Source organism: Acinonyx jubatus, chromosome C2 (assembly GCF_027475565.1).
Source record: "Acinonyx jubatus isolate Ajub_Pintada_27869175 chromosome C2, VMU_Ajub_asm_v1.0, whole genome shotgun sequence".
Lineage (NCBI taxonomy): Eukaryota > Metazoa > Chordata > Mammalia > Carnivora > Felidae > Acinonyx > Acinonyx jubatus.
Window position 1 is genome coordinate 81,328,511 of NC_069384.1, and position 18,090 is coordinate 81,346,600.

At 40.0% G+C, this 18,090-nt stretch overlaps 1 protein-coding gene across 9 annotated transcripts in view; it reads right to left on the reverse strand.

The window, feature by feature from the left end:
- Positions 1-17,595, reverse strand: part of VPS8 (VPS8 subunit of CORVET complex) — a 253,159-nt gene extending 235,564 nt beyond the window's left edge. For 7 of the 9 annotated variants that reach the window (XR_008297776.1, XR_008297777.1, XM_027061270.2 and 4 more), the window contains exons 1-3: positions 17,468-17,595; positions 7,733-7,986; positions 6,795-6,863 (exon numbers count right to left, since the gene is read on the reverse strand). Coding sequence is in view for 6 of the 9 variants with exons in the window: in XM_027061270.2 (XP_026917071.1) it covers positions 6,795-6,863; positions 7,733-7,885 (222 nt within the window). In the remaining 3 variants the exon portion in view is untranslated. Of the gene's footprint in view, positions 1-2,363; positions 2,373-6,794; positions 6,864-7,732; positions 7,987-16,916; positions 17,346-17,467 lie in introns of those variants that run through there. The other 2 variants (XM_053221125.1, XM_053221132.1) reach the window with 2 other exon arrangements.
- Between the last annotated feature and the right edge of the window lie 495 nt (positions 17,596-18,090).

The following is an 18,090-nucleotide window of genomic DNA, read 5'->3' on the forward strand; positions in this document are numbered from 1 at the left end:
AACAAATACCACCTGATTACAAATAGTATCCCATGAGAAATAGGACAAACAAAAGAAAAACATTCTGGGTTAGGAAAACCATAAGGGACCCTTAAAAACTGAGAATAAACTGAGGGTTGATGGAGGGGTGGGAGGGAGGGAAAAGTAAGTGACGGGCATTGAGGAGGGCACCTGTTGGGATGAGCACGGGGTGTTGTATGGAAACCAATTTGACAATAAATTTCATATTAAAACAAAAAAACAAAACAAAAAACAAAAAAATAAAATAAAAAATAAAACAGTGTGAAAAAAAAAAAGAGCATCTGCAAACACAGTGATTTCATAAGGTGAATTTTACTCCTAGAAAAGGAAGAAGTCCCAAATGACTGGACTATTCTGAGGAGTTAGAGTGATCCTAGAAAGATGAGCTAGGACCAAATTATAAAAAGCTTTATATTCCATGAGCAAGTGACAGCAGGGCCTATGTCCTCCTTGTCTACCACTATATCCCTACTGCCCAGTACAATGCCTGGCATATAATTACTACTCATTCATTTACTGAATTAGTGTACTGTATAGAGTAAACAATAGGAAGGAAACCGAGATGTTTAAGAAGTAGGCACACGTGATGGGACCAACGTTTTATAAAGATAAATGGGGCAGCAGGAAGATGGATGAGTGTAGTCAGGAAAACTGAGACAAAGAAACTATTAAGAACCTGTAACAAGGTAGGGGCACCTGGGTGGCTCAGTTGGTTAAACATCTGACTTCAGCTGAAGTCATAATCTCGTGTCTTGTGGGTTCGAGCCCCACATCGGGCTCTGTGCTGACAGTTCAGTACCTGGAGCCTGCTTCAGATTCTGTATCTCCCTCTCTCTCTGCCCCTCCCCTACCCCCACGCACACGCACGCACTCTTTCTCTCTCTCTCAAAAATAAAAAATAATTTAAAAGGAACCAGTAACAAAGCTATTGCAGTGTCAAGGGAAAACAAAGAGGAGGGCGCCTGGGTGGCTCAGTCCATTAAGCATCCAACTTCAGCTCAGGTCCTGATCTCATGGCTGGTCAGTTCGAGCCCCACGTTGGGCTCTGGACTGACAGCTCAGAGCCTGGAGCCTGTTTCAGATTCTGTGGCTCCCTCTCTCTCTGCCTCTGCCCCACTCATACTCTGTTTATCTCTCAAAAATAAATAATAAACATTAAAAAAAATTTTTTTAAAGGCGGGGAGTGGAGCTTAAGAATTTGTCAGAAGAGGTCAAGAGAAGGAATAATGAAAGAGACATTACTGCGAAAACCCAAAGTCCCTGGCTACCATTTTTTTTTTTAACGTTTATTTATTTTTGAGAGAGTACACAAGCAGAGGAGGGTCAAAGAGAGGGGGAGACGCAGAATCTGAAACAGGCTCCAGGCTCTGAGCTGTCAGTACAGAGCCCAATGCAGGGCTTGAACTCATGAACTGTGAGATCATGACCTGAGCCAAAGTTGGACGCTTAACGGACTGAGCCACCCAGGTGCCCCCCCTCCCCACTACTATTTAATGGCAGGGGATGGGAGGTGGGGATGTCAGGGAGAAATCAAAGAGGACTCCAAGGTTTCTAGCTTGAACAACTAGGCAAAAGGTAATACTTCTGAGATAAAAAGCAGAATAGCAGATAAAGCAGAATGAGGAGTTCAGCTTTGAACAGGTTGATTCTGAGCAACAGACATTAAAGAAAAATGTTCTGATCATACTCCTCTTTCAGCTGGACTACGTTCTGCCTTACCATTTCCATTAAAACTCATTATCTCCACTTTCTTCACCATTGCTAGCCACTACTACCTTTGCTGAAGTTACCAGCCAAATTCACAGGCCTATTTTCAGGTAACGTGTCCTTGTCCCCTTGGCATCATTTAACACTACAACCATTCCCTCCCTACTTCTTGGAACTTTCTCTTCCCTTGGCTTCCAGTGCATCCCTTTTCTGCTACTCCTCCCAACTTACGAGGCCTCTTCTACCAGTCATGTTCTCTATTTTCTACTCAGCCAAACCTTTAAATCACGCTATTCCCTGGAATTATATTCTTAGCTCTCTTCCTACTTCACACACTTTCTATATGAGCAAGCTAATCCATACTTATAGCTTGAAGTACTATGTCATGCTAATGACTCCAAAATCTGCATCTTCAGTATCAACATTTCTCTTGAGGTCCAGGCCCATATTGCCAACTGCTTTTCATATATCTACACACATACACACACACCTGCTAAGAACAAGATTAGAACCACAAGGAGAGACGGTCTCTTGAGAGCCGGACAGAGGTGGGACAACTGCCTTAGGAAAGGAAAGGAAAGAACTCAAAAATTAGAACTGCAGCACCAAGAAGCAAGAGGGCTAATCAGAATCACCTGATTTTCTTAAGCACCCTGAGGATGTAATTAAAGAAAACAGACCCATTAAATGAAGCCAGGGTTGAAGACTTACAAAATACATGAAAGAAAAAATGAAAGAAGAGAACTGAGCTTATCAATAAGGCTGAATTTAAAACTACTAGCTACACAGCAGAGATATTAATTTTCCCACACTGATGCATAAAATCTACATAATCCTTTCAAATTTCATTGTGTGTGTATCTGTGTGTCTGTACGTGTAAACTAATAAAGTGATTCTAAAATTTACATGATGCAGAAGACCAAGAATAAGCAAGGCAACCTTGAAGAACAACACCAAAGATTTGAAACTACTAGTTATCAAGACCTATCATAACAAACATTAGAATGTGGTATTAGGGCAAGTATAAAAGACCAATGGAATCAGACCCACACAAAAATGATCACCTGATTTAAAACAAAAGTGACACCACAGAAAAGAATATTTTTTTTCAGTAAATGGTGCTGGCTCATACCTCACACCATCACACACAAAAAATTCCAGATGAATCACAGACCAAAGTTGAAAAGGTAGAACAATAAAGATATTAAAACAAGATAGTATCATCATGACCTCAGAATTTTCAAAATTTTCTCAAAACAAGACACACAAAAACACTAACCATAACAGAAAACCAAAATAAGCTGAACTACATTAAGAACTTCTGCTCATCAAAAGAAACCATTAAAAGAGTGAAAAAGTAACCCACAGAATGGAAGAAGATATTTGTAATACATATACCTAATAAAGGGCCTATATACATCACATGTAAAGAACTCCTACAGGGTGCCTGGGTGGCTCAGTTGTTTAAGCATCTGACTCTTGGTTTCAGCTCAGATCATGAGTTTACGGTTTCAAGAGTTCGAGCCCCACATCAGGCTCTGCATTGGCAGGGTAGAGCCTGCTTGGGATTCTCTCTCTTTCCTTCGCTCTCTTCCCCTCCCCTGTTCATGCTGCCTGTCTCTCTCAACATAAACAAACTTTAAAAAAATTTTTAAAAAGAACTCCTGTAAGCTTAAAAAAAAAAAGTGAGCAAAAGACATGAAAAGGCAATTCACAAAAGAGATATCCAAAAGCCCAAAACCTATGTCAAAATACCCAATTTCATCAGTCTTCAAAGAGAGAAATTCAGATTAAAACAATGATGTGATACCACTGTACATGGATACAGTGAAAAAGAGAAAATTCAAAAGTTGATGAGGCTATGGTATTCAGCACTCTCATATACTGCTGCTGGAAGTATGTATTATTCCAACCACTCTAAAAAAACCTAAGGCGGGGCACTCAGCTCAGTGGGCTGAGTGTCCGAATTCGGCTCCGGTCATGACCTCACAGTTTGTTAGTTAGAGGCCCACATTGGGCTCGCTGCTGTCAGCACAGAGGCCACTTCAGATCCTCTGTCTCTCTCTCTCTGCCCTTCCCCCACTTGCACTCTCTCTCTCTCTCTCTCTCTCAAAAAGAAATAAACATAAAAACAATACCTGCGGCAATATCTACTAAAGCTGAACATACCTGTATCTGACGACCTAGAAATTCTATTCCTAAGTATATAACAGAAATGTGTGTGTATATATATGTGTGTATAAATTTTTTTTTTTTTTAGCGTTTATTTATTTTTGAGACAGAGAGAGACAAAGCGTGAATGGGGGAGGGCCAGAGAGAGGGAGACACAGAATCTGAAACAGGCTCCAGGCTCTGAGCTGTCAGCACAGAGCCCGACGCGGGGCTTGAACTCACGGACCGCGAGATCATGACCTGGGCCGAAGTCGGCCGCTCAACCGACTGAGCCACCCAGGCGCCCCTATATGTGTGTATAAACATACCTAAAGACATGAATAAGAATATTCACAGCAACTTTTCATAGTAGCCAGAAATTAGATATTATACAAATGCCCGTCAAAAGTAGAATGAACAATGGTATACACATAATATAAAGAGTTTTATGTATGGGAATGAATAATTACATACAAAAATATGAGTGAATCTAATAAAATATGGAGGAAAACAGATCAGACACACAAAAGCACATACTGTATAATTCCATTTATATGAAGTTCAAAGCAGGCAAGCTGATCAATGCTAGAAGTTAGAACTGTGATTATCCTCGGCTTAGGTACTCAAGGGGCACAAGAAGAGGTTCTGGGGTGTTAGTGATGTTTTATTTCTTCATCTGGATTCTAGCTGCACAGGGTATTCAATTTGTGAAAATTCACCAAACTATACACTTACAATTTGTGCACTTTTTCTATATATATGTTACACTTCAATAAAAAGTTCAAAATAAATTTCTGGCTACACAGTAGTAATGAAGTGAAGCCGGAATTTCCCAGACTGAAAGACTAGGAAGGATGAAGAGACTTGGTCCTGATTAGGCCAAAGAATAGGTTTAACGGAAGAAAAAGGTGGGGAGGTGGGGAGGTGGGCAGGCGGCTATGGTGAAAGAATGGAATTTCACAATTAAAAACCTCAGAGGTAGCACAGTTTCAAATAATGACAAGGCCTAGTAACATTATTTCATACCCTAAATTCTGAGATTTAGGATATCTCAATAATCTCTAACTTTCCATCCTATAACATATCTTGGATGCCCATTTCTTCCCAGCTTCTCTTCAGGTTGACATTAATGAACATTACTGAATATGTACACCCACCTATCACATATCCTGGAGCAAGTGCTTACTTACACTTTGCATTTTTGCCCTTTCCATTTTGTCCTTTTCTAAAATAATTTTAATACTTTCTCCCCCTGTAGCTTTCATAATGTTCTACAACTTAAATTTTATTTTTACTTTCACTTATCCACCTGCCTAGCTCCTTGGAGGTGTGAAGGCTAGCCAAATTGCAGTCCTATGTCTCTCCCAAAGTCAGAGACAGTCATACAACATTTTATAATCCTGGCATCTAACACTATGACCCAAATACCTGAGGCACCCAAATTACTACTGAGGATGATAACAGTATTATCTTCTCAGTAAGCCACTAATGACTGTACTTACTGTTACTTATAGATAAGTAAATTGTGCAAAGATGGTTTTTCTTCATTATGAACCTGTTTCATTCATGAGCATTTTCTTCGCCATTTGTGCACAAATATGATTAAATATGGCTTTATACACAACGTTCTAATATTACTTTTATTTCACACTTAGTGAAATGAGGATGTGATTAAGATGTTAACAAAAATTACTAAGATTACGCTCTTCTCTTCGTCTCTAAATGAAAGATTTCCTATTAGAAAGCAATAAATATCACTGTAATTGGTTAATCTTTCATTTATCAAAGCCTTGTCAAAATTTAAAATGTTTAAGTCTTAGCACAGATCATACATTTTTGAAGTTAAAATATATTCAAAGTAACAGCAATATCAAACTGATGCAAAAAATAGATATCAAAGTCATACAAGAAAAACAAAAGATACAATTCACAGAGAAAGTAGTTCACATCCTACAAAGTGTTGCCTATAACCCCAAAAGTATAGGTAAAAAAGTAACAAAAACCAAGACTCAACTTATTCAAAGCTATGGGATCAGTGGGCATTTCTTTTGGGGAACCCATGCACCGTTATCTTTTAGAAAACTATGGATCTGAAGTAGATTAACACACTTAAAAAATCTTTCTTGTATTAGAACCTAAAACCTCCGAGAGGAGTCTTAAGCAAGTTTTTAAAAGATCAAGAAGACAGAGTTAAAGAACTGTCAGCAGACACAAGGTACATAAAAACTCACATACTTCACCAACATGTTACTGCCACCAAGCTCCTTTATAAAGTCTTTATGATCCGCTAATTCAGAAAGTAACATCATTTCAAAACTCTGACAAACTTTTAGCAAAGATGGCACCCATAAGACAAACTGTGCAAGTTTTGTTTTCTTTACACAGAAGAGTGATGAGGTGCATTTCAAGGCTGCAGCTGCTCTCTACTATCAGAGGATGGGTTGAGTATCACTCATAGAGAGGACATTATCAAAACATTATACAAAGCTCCAGAGTGACACGAATTTAGTATTTTAGCTTGCTTCATAAAACATTTTTTCAAATCTACCAAGTATGAGGCATTGTACTTGGCACAGGCATGAAAAGACACGGCTTCTGCCCTTGAGAAGTTCATAATCTAGGTGAGCACTGTCCAACAGAACTTTCTGCAACAATGGAAATATTCTGTATCTGTTCTGTCCACCTTAGTAGCCACTAGCCACATGGGGCAACTGAGCACCTAAAATACACCTTGCACAACTGAGAGATTGAATTTTTCATTTTTATTGAACTATAATTAATTTAAATCTAAATTGCTCCATGTGACTAGTGACTCCCATACTGGACAGTGCAGATCTAGATACATACACTATAATTAATCCAAAAGCATTAAAATCAATTCCATAAAATGACAATGATCATTAATACATACTTACCTCATTGAGTATGCTTTCCAGTGTTGGAGGCGTATCAACTTGAGGAATATCAAATTCCTTGTCATCAATCTAAATAGAGAAAAGAAACTAATGCTCATATAATGCTGCTCTCCCTCTTACAATTGTGGGAGTGCTTTAATTTATTAGAACCATTACCAATTAAAGAGATAAACATACCAACAAACTGATCACGCAGAGCACCAACCCAATAGTCCACGTTAATAAGGTCAAAAGACTACAGAATTGTTTCCTCTCCTATCCACATATTCAGTGGTTATTAAAAACAAATATGCAGTAACTGCAACATCCTGACAGCCCTTTCCAGAAAGCTTCTGTTCAAGGATTCAGGCATCTGCATTCTTAAATAGTATAAAACATCATGTCTTATGACAAGCCCCAATTTTCTAAGTGTAAAAAGCAATATACAGAGCAATGTACAACATCATAAGCAATATACAAAGGTCTGACATTGCATTTCTTTTTTTAGTATATGTGCTGCCGAAGCGAGCACTGACATTGCATTTCTTAGTTATTTCATAAATTATGGTGAGAAATGATTAGGTCAAACAAATTGCCATTAAATATTCTCCTGGTCACAAAAACTTATTAATATCAAATCAATGGGAGGAAAGTCACTTCATAAGATTTCTAAACCTACCACTAGCTCTGTGACCTTGAGCATCTAGTTAACATAGTCAGCTGTACTTCAGTTTCTTCCTCTATGAAGTGGCTTATCAGAGTGTGTGAAGCTCGAATGAGAACATATGTTAAAAGTGTTTCATAAATGGTAAATGTACACAAATGAAGACTGATATGATCTCATAAACCTGTTCATAGACTTCTACTAATTCATGTGAAAATGATAAAAAGCCTTTAGGTTCTAACTGTAACCAACGTTCTGGTTAAATAACATCATTTGACAAAAGTTGAATTTTTACCAGATCATTTTTGAACTCCAGTTCCTTGTCCAGATCTATGTAAGAAAATTTTGAAAGCGAAGCTTCAAGATTGAAAGACTTATTCAGTTCTTCTTCTGTAGTCTTGGCACAAAGGCTCTGTTCCACATTTTCATGGTCTGGTTCGTTTTCCATAGTTACTTATAATAATTGTAGTTCAGTCAATCCAAGCAAGTTTTTGTTTGTTTTGTTTTGATTTTTGGCCTTAGATCATGATGACCTGAATGATCTGATCTCTTTTTAAAAAGAAAAAATATACATCATTTAGATTTCATCAATTGGACATTTCAAAGACGTACTTGGTTAGACTTGTGTGGAAATGGATTCTTCATTCAATCACCTGACTGTGAAGCAAAGAGAAATCAATCCTAGGGTTTGAGGTATGATACTGGGGAAGAGCTTCTATGGAAGCACAGAGGAGACATATCTCACTACGGAGTCTGGGAAGGGGTCCACCACCCAAAGTCATTAAGTCTGGTGATAGTGATAGACTTGGGATAAGTTCAGCCACTAGACTTGGGACCAAACAGATTTATGTTTTAAGAGAATAAGGGTAAATTGGTGCCAAGAACTGCAATTAACCCCCCCCCCCAACCTTACACTCCTAAACCCCACAAATCTCCAGTTCCCCTGGAGAAAAGCATACACATCAGTTTTGTTGTTGGCATCCATCAACAGTTGGCTTAACCAACTGAGCCACCCAGGTACCCCAATAAATAAGCTTTTTAAAAAAATAAGAGTTGCAAATTAGTTGCTGTTATTGTTTTTTTTAATGCCTAAAATTCACTGACAATTTTATCCAACGAGGCTCATTGTTTTTTAGTACTGACGATGAATTTCACTTTGTTCCAACTTCCATTTTTATCAGATTAAAAGAAACGAGTAACTACTATATGTAAGACATGTAGAGTCATGAAGACAGATTTTTCAAGAGCTGAAACCAATTTTTCTTGCTAGTACATTTGGTATATTACCAAATACAGACTAATTTCTTTCACATGTTACAGAAGATAGACTAAAGCTCTGTTCTACAAACACATGATATCAAATACATTCCTAGAAGACATAAGTGAGGGCACTCTGTATCTGGCAACATTTGAAAGTAGCTTTCCAATCTCAGGTACTAAACATATTTCCCCTTTTGCAATGAGCCAAGGGCAGAAGCAATATTAACAATAATATGACTTTCTTCGAAGAGTACTGAATTGACTCATGACAAATTCCTTGTTAATAAGGTTCTCTCGTATTTGCTCCACTTAGGAAGAATGATTACAATTAGTCAAGGAATGTTCGCAAACATGCACAATCTAATACACATTCAGTGATTCCTGAGGACAGTTATTAAGTTTTATCCTTACACATTAAAAAAAAGAATGGAAAAGACCACAATAGCCCCCCCCCCAAAAAAACACTTTTATTTAAATGATTTAATAACCTAAAATATTTCACTCTTCACATTCGTCTTTCTAAAACAACTCACAAAGGAAAACAATTTTTTTTCTGGCTCTTGTTTTATATCTCCTATCTGGTATTAGTTAAGAGGTTCTCAGGGCAGCTCAGCATCTATGAACACCAATACCACATTCAAGAAGTTTCAAGTGATCAAGCATCCCCTAAACAAAGAGTACCATCTTGCCATGCTACCCTACTCCACTTTCAACCTTCACTTCACCAAGTTCCTATTATTGCGATATGCTGGCAAAGTGGAAAGAACATAAGCCAAACAGTCCATTAAAATCAGGTTTGACTTTGGGCTTTACCAGCTCCAATCTGTGACCCTGGCTAATTTGTCTACCCTTTCTGAGCCACTCTATTTCTATATCTTGGAAGATGAAATATCGTGGCCATATATGTTTTTGCCCATAACAGCACCATCTTGTTGGAGGAAGGGCTCCTTCAAACCATGTGGTTCTTGTGGAGGCTGCCAATCAAAACTCCCCTAGTAACAGAGACTGCATAATGCAGCCAGAGTGCTTCAGGGGGATTCATTAAAATGGAACCAGTGAGGAAAAGCTGCTTCCACTGTGTTCTAAACAATGAATAGTAAGGCTGAGCAGCACCCCCACCCTACACCCCACCCTGTTCTGCAAAAAAGGAGGTCATTGATTCAATACATATCAACTAAACACATACTATAAATGCCACTGGAGATCCACCACTACGGACTCAATTTACATCCTAGAAACAGATTCTCTAACAATAATAAAATCAACCTACAAAAAGAACCAGAGAAGATGAGGAAGGGGTGTCCTGATACCACTCAGGCCCCCTTATTCCAGTCTTGTATGATGTTCGCTCTAGCCACAGTCTTCTGGTGGTTTGGCTCTGTAAGCCAGCATACTCTCCCAACTCTTTTTTTTTTTTTTTAACTTACAATGGAGAGTCCTGACTTTTAGGAATGCAGCTACCTATTTTGCAGAGCTACTGTGAGGAATATATTAGATTATGACTATAAAGCATTTAGAATAATGCCTGGACACAGAATAGGTTTTCAAGAAATACTAGCTATTATCATTTAAAATTTCCTCAAGATTTCCAAATTCTTCCAAAGCTAAACATCCTGAAACAATATCCAGTACTTCTGTAACAGTCTGGCCAGTGTTAAGCTTATCATAAGGATACCTTACTGGAAGTGTACACTTACTTCTGCTCTCAGAAGTTTCTTTATGAGCTTAATGTTAAGGGTTTTATCTAAGACTAGTACAGCCCCCAGTAAAGCATCAGAGACCCTTCAGGAAAAACGTTTAATTATTATAATAATTGTCATATACTACTAATTCATTCTACAATTGTGCTTTTAGGGGTGTCTAGGTGGCTCAGCTGGTTGAGTATCCGACTCGTGATTTCAGCTCAGGTCATGATCTCAGAGTCCTAGGATTAAGCCCCACATCAGGCTCTGTGTAGAGTGTAGAACCTGCTTGGGATTCTCTCTCTCTCCCTCTGCCCCTCTCCCCAGCTCACACTCACTTGCAGGCTCGCTCTCTCTCCCCCAAATAAATAAATAAATAAATAAATAAATAAATAAATAAATAAATCTATGCTTTTACATCAACTTCCTCTTTTATCAGTTACCAGCAATTACACTTTTATGTTAGTGAGCAAATTTATGCAACCCAAATAGACCTAGGAAACAAAAGGTCACCATGCTCAGATTTTCTTTAAAAAAGTAGTCCAATTTTTTAGAAATTGAGCTGTGCTTGAATCTACCTGCGGTAAGTAAAATACCCAGTGATGTCTGTCCTGATCTCCAGAACCTATGACTCTGTTACCTTACATGTCCAAAGGAACTTCACAGAGGTGATAAAATGAAGATCTTGACTTGGGGAGATTATCCAGGATGAGCAACGTTGGCTCAATGAGGGTCTTAAAAAGTGCAAGAGGGAGGCAGAAGAGTGTGTCAGAGAAAGAGATAAGACAATAAAAGCAGGGTCACAGAGACGTTGTGTTGCAGGCTTTGAAGGAGGAGGGAGGATGCCAGCAGTCAAAGAATTTAGGCAGTCTCTAGAAGCTGCAGAAGGCAGAAATGGATTCTCTCCCAGAGCCTCTAGAAGGACCCCAGCCCTGCACAGCTTGATCTTGGCCTAGTAAGAGCAGTGCTGCTCTCGTGAACTAAAGAACCGTAAAATGATAAATCTGTGTTTTAAGCTACATTTAATTTGTTACAGCAGGAATAAAAAATGAATACACTATCCAGGTGCCTGGGTGGCTCAGTTGGATACGCAGCTGACTTCGGTTCAGGTCATGATCTCACAATTTATGGGTTCAAGCCCTGCATCGGGCTCTGTGCTGACAGTTCAGAGCCTGGAGCCTGCTTCTGATTCTGTATCTCTCTCTCTCTCTGCTCTTCCCCCACTCCTGCTCTGTCTCTCTCTCTCTCAAAATTAAATAAACATTTAAAAATTAAAAAAAAAGAGGGGCGCCTGGGTGGCTCAGTCGGTTAAGCGTCCCACTTCGGCTCAGGTCATGATCTCACAGTTCGTGGGTTCGAACCCCACGTCGGGCTCTGTGCTGACAGCTCAGAGCCTGGAGCCTATTTCAGATTCTGTGTCTCCCTCTCTCTCTGCCCCTCCCCTGTTCACGCTCTGTCTCTGTCTCAAGAATAAATAAACACTAAAAAAAAATTTTTTTTTTCATAAAAAGAAAAAAGAAAGAAAGAAATGAATACTATCAAACTTCAACTATTTTGTTTCTGGTCACATTGCCAATATTCTGAAATACTAATCCCTCCCTCATGAGTGTGTGTGCCCAAATATTTATTGAGCAAGCTCTTCATTCCAATATGCAGACCAATGATGAAATGCTTAATATATGACGCTTCCTATTACACATGATGCAGACACTGCCTACAGATATCACTTAAGTGATATTCCAGTACTACTTATAATTTCCTTTGAAGACTAAATTCTACAACTAGCTTTCCACCCAACCATCCTGCTATCTAGTGTTTCTATAGCTCTTAAGGAGATGCCAAGTCAGACAGTACCTGCAGACAACACAATAGGTAAAATCAATTGTTTCTTAGTCTCTCCCAGAATGAAGTCACATTACTCTGACAGGAAATATCATAAAATCATGATTACCCAGTATGTTGTCATCTTCTGAGTCCTGATAAACTAACATTTTAATAGTTCTGATTTAAGATTATCTGACATCTTGACAGTTCTCAAGGCTATTCCCTCTTAATAAGGTTATTCCCTACCAAGTAATAATAGATTCAAGGATCATTTAAAAATAAATATATGTATCATATAATCACCAATGACCCCATTTCAACCCTGGTTAACTGAATAAGAACTCTAGAATGTAACCTATATTAGGCAGGGTGACTATGAAACTCTTTGACCAGTTTTTTTTTTGTTGTCACGGTTTTGTTTTCACCTCGGCAGACCTTCCCACTGTTTTCAAATTCCAGGATCCTATTTAATTCACTGACATTCCTTTCCTCCTAAAAGTGTCATATGAGACACTTTTCACATTATGATGAAATCGAATCAAGTTCTGTTTTCTTTTTATAACTTACTGTAGCCCCAGAAAGGTATCACGAAATCATGGTATGGAAACAATTTTACATTCCAACTTTGTTTCCAGCTTTCCCAATCTAAGTGTTTCTCTTCTTCCATGGCTTTGTTTTGCTTTGTCTTCTTGTGGTTTGTTTGTGAAGAAAAATACAATAGAGGATTAACCTCTATTTGTTTTCTGTGCTCTTTCTCTAGTAAATGGACTCATTCTGAACAGCTCCCCAATGCCTACCGTATGAAATTCCAAAATCTAAGCCTAGGATTCCAGATATCACATGAGCTGACCCTACCTTCCTTTACAACAAAAGGTAACTTGTATTCAGAGTCCTTCAAGAAGAGCTTCCCCTTTCCCTCCATGTCTGCTCGTGCTAGTTCACCTGCCCTTTCCTTTTCCTCTCCATTTATCTAAGTTCCTTCTTTCCTCCCTTCCCTAAGCATCCTCTGAATCCAGAATCCATGTCTTCTTTACAACAGTGCCTTGGCGCTTTCCTCATATTGATTCATTAACTTACCATGTGACTATGTCTTTTGTCCCCAACAGAAATGAAGCCAGGCTTCTTTGTATACTCCACATCAGTAGGCTCACTGAGTTACATAGCTATGTAGACATTCAATAAATATTTGCTGATTAACACAAGAATTGGAAGACAGGACTAACACCTGTGTTGCAAATTAAATGTATCAGTTTTATTACCTATAATTGTTATTCGACTCACAGCCTATAGGAATCTGTGCCATAGTAAGCCAAGTTATAATTGAGCTCTACCTTTCTGTAATCAGGCTTGTCAACTACTGTTGATCATATTCATCCCTCAGATATCAGCTAAAACGTTGCTTCCTCAAAAAGACTTTTTTTGTCCTGCTCAACTAAACCAGGTTCCCTGTTAATATGCACCTATAACATTGTTCTCCTCTTTCACTAAACTTGTCACATTGCAATCATTGTTTCAGTGTCTGAACCGTGATTCCCTTCCCTCAGGTTCCAGGAGAGCAAAGACCAGATCTACCTTGCTCACCAATGTATTCCCAATGCTAATCAACCCATCAATCCTTCCCTCCTCTCCTCAATCCCTACCCCCCCCCCACCCCCTCCGGCCAATAAGCAGCCAAGCAACACTGCATCACTCACTGGCTTCTACAGCCCCAAATAGCAGTTCTGGTCATTCAAAATAAGATATGGTTAGTCATTCTACCCCCAAAGCCTCCCACCTTGCAAGTTCCATTCTTTGCATCTAGGTGAGATTTTTAAAAATCCGTAACAGTGCTTTTTAAAAAATGATCATTTAGTTCATGTATAACATGACACAAACTCCACAATTTCATATGTTTTGTGTTCTTTTACATTAACTCAGACTACAAAACCAAGATGAAAACAATGGAGATGCATCCTATGTCCATTCTGTTTATAGGAATTCAACTATTATCTTCAGCAAAGAGAAAGAAAAAAAGAAATGATTCACAAATACATGGGGACTCTGCACACCATTCCACCCAATACTATACACTTCAGGGTGAGCACGCGACAGGAGATGGATATCTGCTGCCCTTTTGGTCTCAGTTCTTGAATGCCTTGTACATAAGTGATCCATTTCATCTGTGCCCAAAATAACAAATAGCATGCTGTTCCAACATGGAGGAAAAACTGGCTGCGTTGCACTTCCTGAGAGACAGGTCTCCAACCTGGGAGACTCCCTCCCAGGTATTTTTCAGGAGTACTCAAGTTTCACCTTACTCATGGACTTCAGAAACAGACCCTCTGTTAGACACAATGCTGCTATACACTCAGATGAGATGCATATTTGGCTCGAGTTTCTTTCCAAGAATAGGCACATTTAAGCCCACAATGCTCAGAGCAGCCACTATGAAAAAGCCCAAACCTGTTTCCCTTTCTCTCCTCTTGGTAAATGTCTAAATGAGAAGAGTGGTTATTTAAAACTTAGGAAATACAAAAAGAACAACAAATGTTAAAAATAAAAGTGAGGGGGGCACCTGGGTGGCTCAGTCGGTTAAGCGTCCGGCTTCGGCTCAGGTCATGATCTTACAGTTTGTGAGTTCGAGCCCCACATCAGGTTCTGTGCTAACAATTCGGAGCCTGGAGCCTGCTTCAGATTCTGTGTCTCCCTCTCTCTCTGCCCCTCCCCTGCTCACGCTCTGTCTGAGCATGGTGCTAAGTTACTGCTATGAACCATCAGGCACAACCTTCAAGGTACCACATTCTAAAAAAGAAAAAACTGGGGCACCTGGGTGGCTCAGTCGGTTAAGCATCTGACTTCTGCTCAGGTCATGATCTCACAGTCTGTGAGTTCGAGCCCCACGTCGGGCTCTGTGCTGACAGCTCAGAGCCTGGAGACTGTTTCAGATTCTGTGTCTCCCTCTCTCTCTGACCCTCCCCCGTTCATGCTCTGTCTCTCTCTGTCTCAAAAATAAATAAATGTTAAAAAAAAGAATGAAAAGCTTTAAAAATAAATAAATAAAAAAGAAAAAACTCATCCCTATCATAATATACAAAATAATGGTAAGATCCATGTCTACAAACATCTATATTATGCATAAACCCTAATATTATTCATCAATTTTATATCAATGTGTACAGAGGTGATAAGTGAAATGAGACAGGAAAAAAAATCACTTCTTTCCAGCTTCCAGTAGGCCCTTAGTATTATAAGAATTACTCTTCAAAGACCCACCCCACCCTTAAAGAACTTCTCCTAAGAAGTACATGGGCTTTGTGTAGACTGAAATATATTCCCCTTTCTTCTTTCCTAAATTGGTACGAGTGAATTCTTTTCAGTTAAATGCACAGAAGATAGGATTCCATTCAGTTGTAGGCTGAGTAGATGGTAGCCTTCCCACTCATCTTAATTAGCTCCCAATGAATTGTCATCTCAATTTCTCTTGGTTAGGGGGTCGAGAAGGATGTGGAGTCACAAGAGATTTTTTTTTTTTTAAGAGCAAAAGGAAACTTCTTACTGAACCACAGAAGAAAAACAAATTTGATTATGGTTAAAACATCCCTTCAACATCTTTCCTTTGGAAAACTGCTCGTCCTACACTCCAACCTAGCCGGAAGAGTAGGACATGACATTCTGGTATCCGTTCAGCCAATCACTATCCTTCCCTGGAATCTGTAAATACTGAAGGTAGGAGTTTTCTCTTTGTTCTGGGAAGATGTTAACACAGGGGCTGTTACACAGAAATAAAGATAATTAAAACATTAATTCAAGATTCAATTAAGACTCGAACAGTTCGAGTCTATATCTATATATAGATTACACCTGACGCTGTGAATCAAGACACTAACCGCTGTGAAAAGTAGAAACAGATGGAAAGTTAAGCATACTTCCTTAAGTTGAAAACGCCTTACTTTTAATTCACCTACATAACTGACATTTGGTATCACAATGGTTGACATCTCTATAAAAGAGTGACAAACGGCTATAAAGTGCCGAGAATCTTCAATATTCCGAAGACAAAAAACATCCATCTGCTGATGCTGGTCCAGGTGCAAAGAAAATATATAAAGGATAATCAACATACTATTATCTTAGCGCTCTAGAAAGAATTTTTTCACATGTCTCTTTAACATATGAAACCCAATAGTTCAACCAGAATTTCCCCCCCCCCTTATCTTTTATTATGCTTTCTATGGAACAGGCCACCTGTTGACAGAGGATTCCGTATCCATTTTACTCTCTCCTTAAAGTTAACCATAAGCAAACCCATGTCTTCCACAAACATGTAGATTCTCCATCCCCATTTGTATTAGACTTCAAACACACACACACCTGACATGTAATTAACTACCTCTCAATCACAGACATCTGAAGGAGAGGTGGTGCCACAAGTCAACCCCCATACCGTGGTAGACGGTGGGCATGCAGAGGACACAAGCCTTCCTGTCCATTTCTAGTATGAGTCTAATATTAGGAGGTTATGGAAGAGGCATGCCTAGTTGAAGAAGGTTCCCAGCTCTTCCTGACAACCCACGGCCATGGAACCTCCCTAGCTGACCCTACTTCATCACACCCTACCCTCCCTTTGAAGCACACCCAAACATTTGAGGCAGCTCTGTTTCCCTCTTTCCCCAGATACCACACTTGGGAGAACACAACAGGACACAGGAGTGGCCTCAAACTTTACAGACCCACCTGTCCTCCTGCTGCCCTCACTCGGGAGCACACTTGCAGGCAGAGACAAACTGGAACCAGCCTCACAGGGTGCACATCAATCCTAAGAGGTGGACACCTCATCTAAGCCTTGGCCCCACACTCGGGGAGCACACTTGTCCCAACCTTCAAGAGACAAAGTAGCCTACACCTGTACCAGGGGCCTGAAAGGCGGATTGCACATCTGTTTCATTCGGGGGAGGGTGATCACCCGCCGCCTAGTCTCACAATCAGGAGAAGCGGGTGCACCTGTCCCTCGGCCTCACATTTGTTAGGAACAAGTGTAAACCGCCTAAGCCAAGTCCAGGCCAAACGCCGGACACGCCTCTCCGCCCCAGTGTCAACCCTGCCGAGCTCGTGGGCCCCAGTCCAGTTAGTCAGCCTGGGGCTGCTCCGTCAGTCACTCCAGGGTCGCGCCACCGCGCGGGGGAAAGGGCCGAGGCTCAGAAACCCGGCGCGTTCTCCTCCCGCCCGGGGGACAGCCCTTCACTACAGTCCCCACCCCGCTGGCCCGCTCCCAGGAGATTCTTTACCTGCGCTCGCGGCCATTCCAGCCCAGGACTCTCGGCCCACGTGACCCCGCCCCCTGGCTCCAGCCTCACGCATGCGCAGTCTACACCACTGATGGCCACGCTTCCTCTTTCTTCCCCGCACTCTTGTCACTCCTGGGCGGTCCGCCCCCTACACCACGCCCCCATTTAAAGGGCCAGAGATTCAATGTCTCACACCAGGGACTTAATGGGTGATTAACGTCTTGCGGAACAGGAGAGTGGAAACGTCAGTGAAGCGCAGACCGGTACACACAAGTCTTTGAAATGGGAAGACAAACGCCTGCAGCCCTATGTCAATGAATTCATCTGGCTTTTAAGAAAGAGACCCTACCTCAGCCAGGCAAGAAAGGTAGTTGATTTCCAGACTTTTGGAATTTGTAACCAGTAAATTTTTACTTAATCTTTTTAAAGACGCACAAAGAATTGCCAGCTTTTTATTTTGCCAAGTAAGGACAATAAATATACACTAAAAAACAACTATTATTTTCTAACTTATGGTCAAAATTGATCCACAAAAAATACATCTTAACACCAAACGTATAGGAGAGACACTCTCAAATAAAGGAGATATCTTTTAAATGGATAAAAATGTATGTTTATTTCTC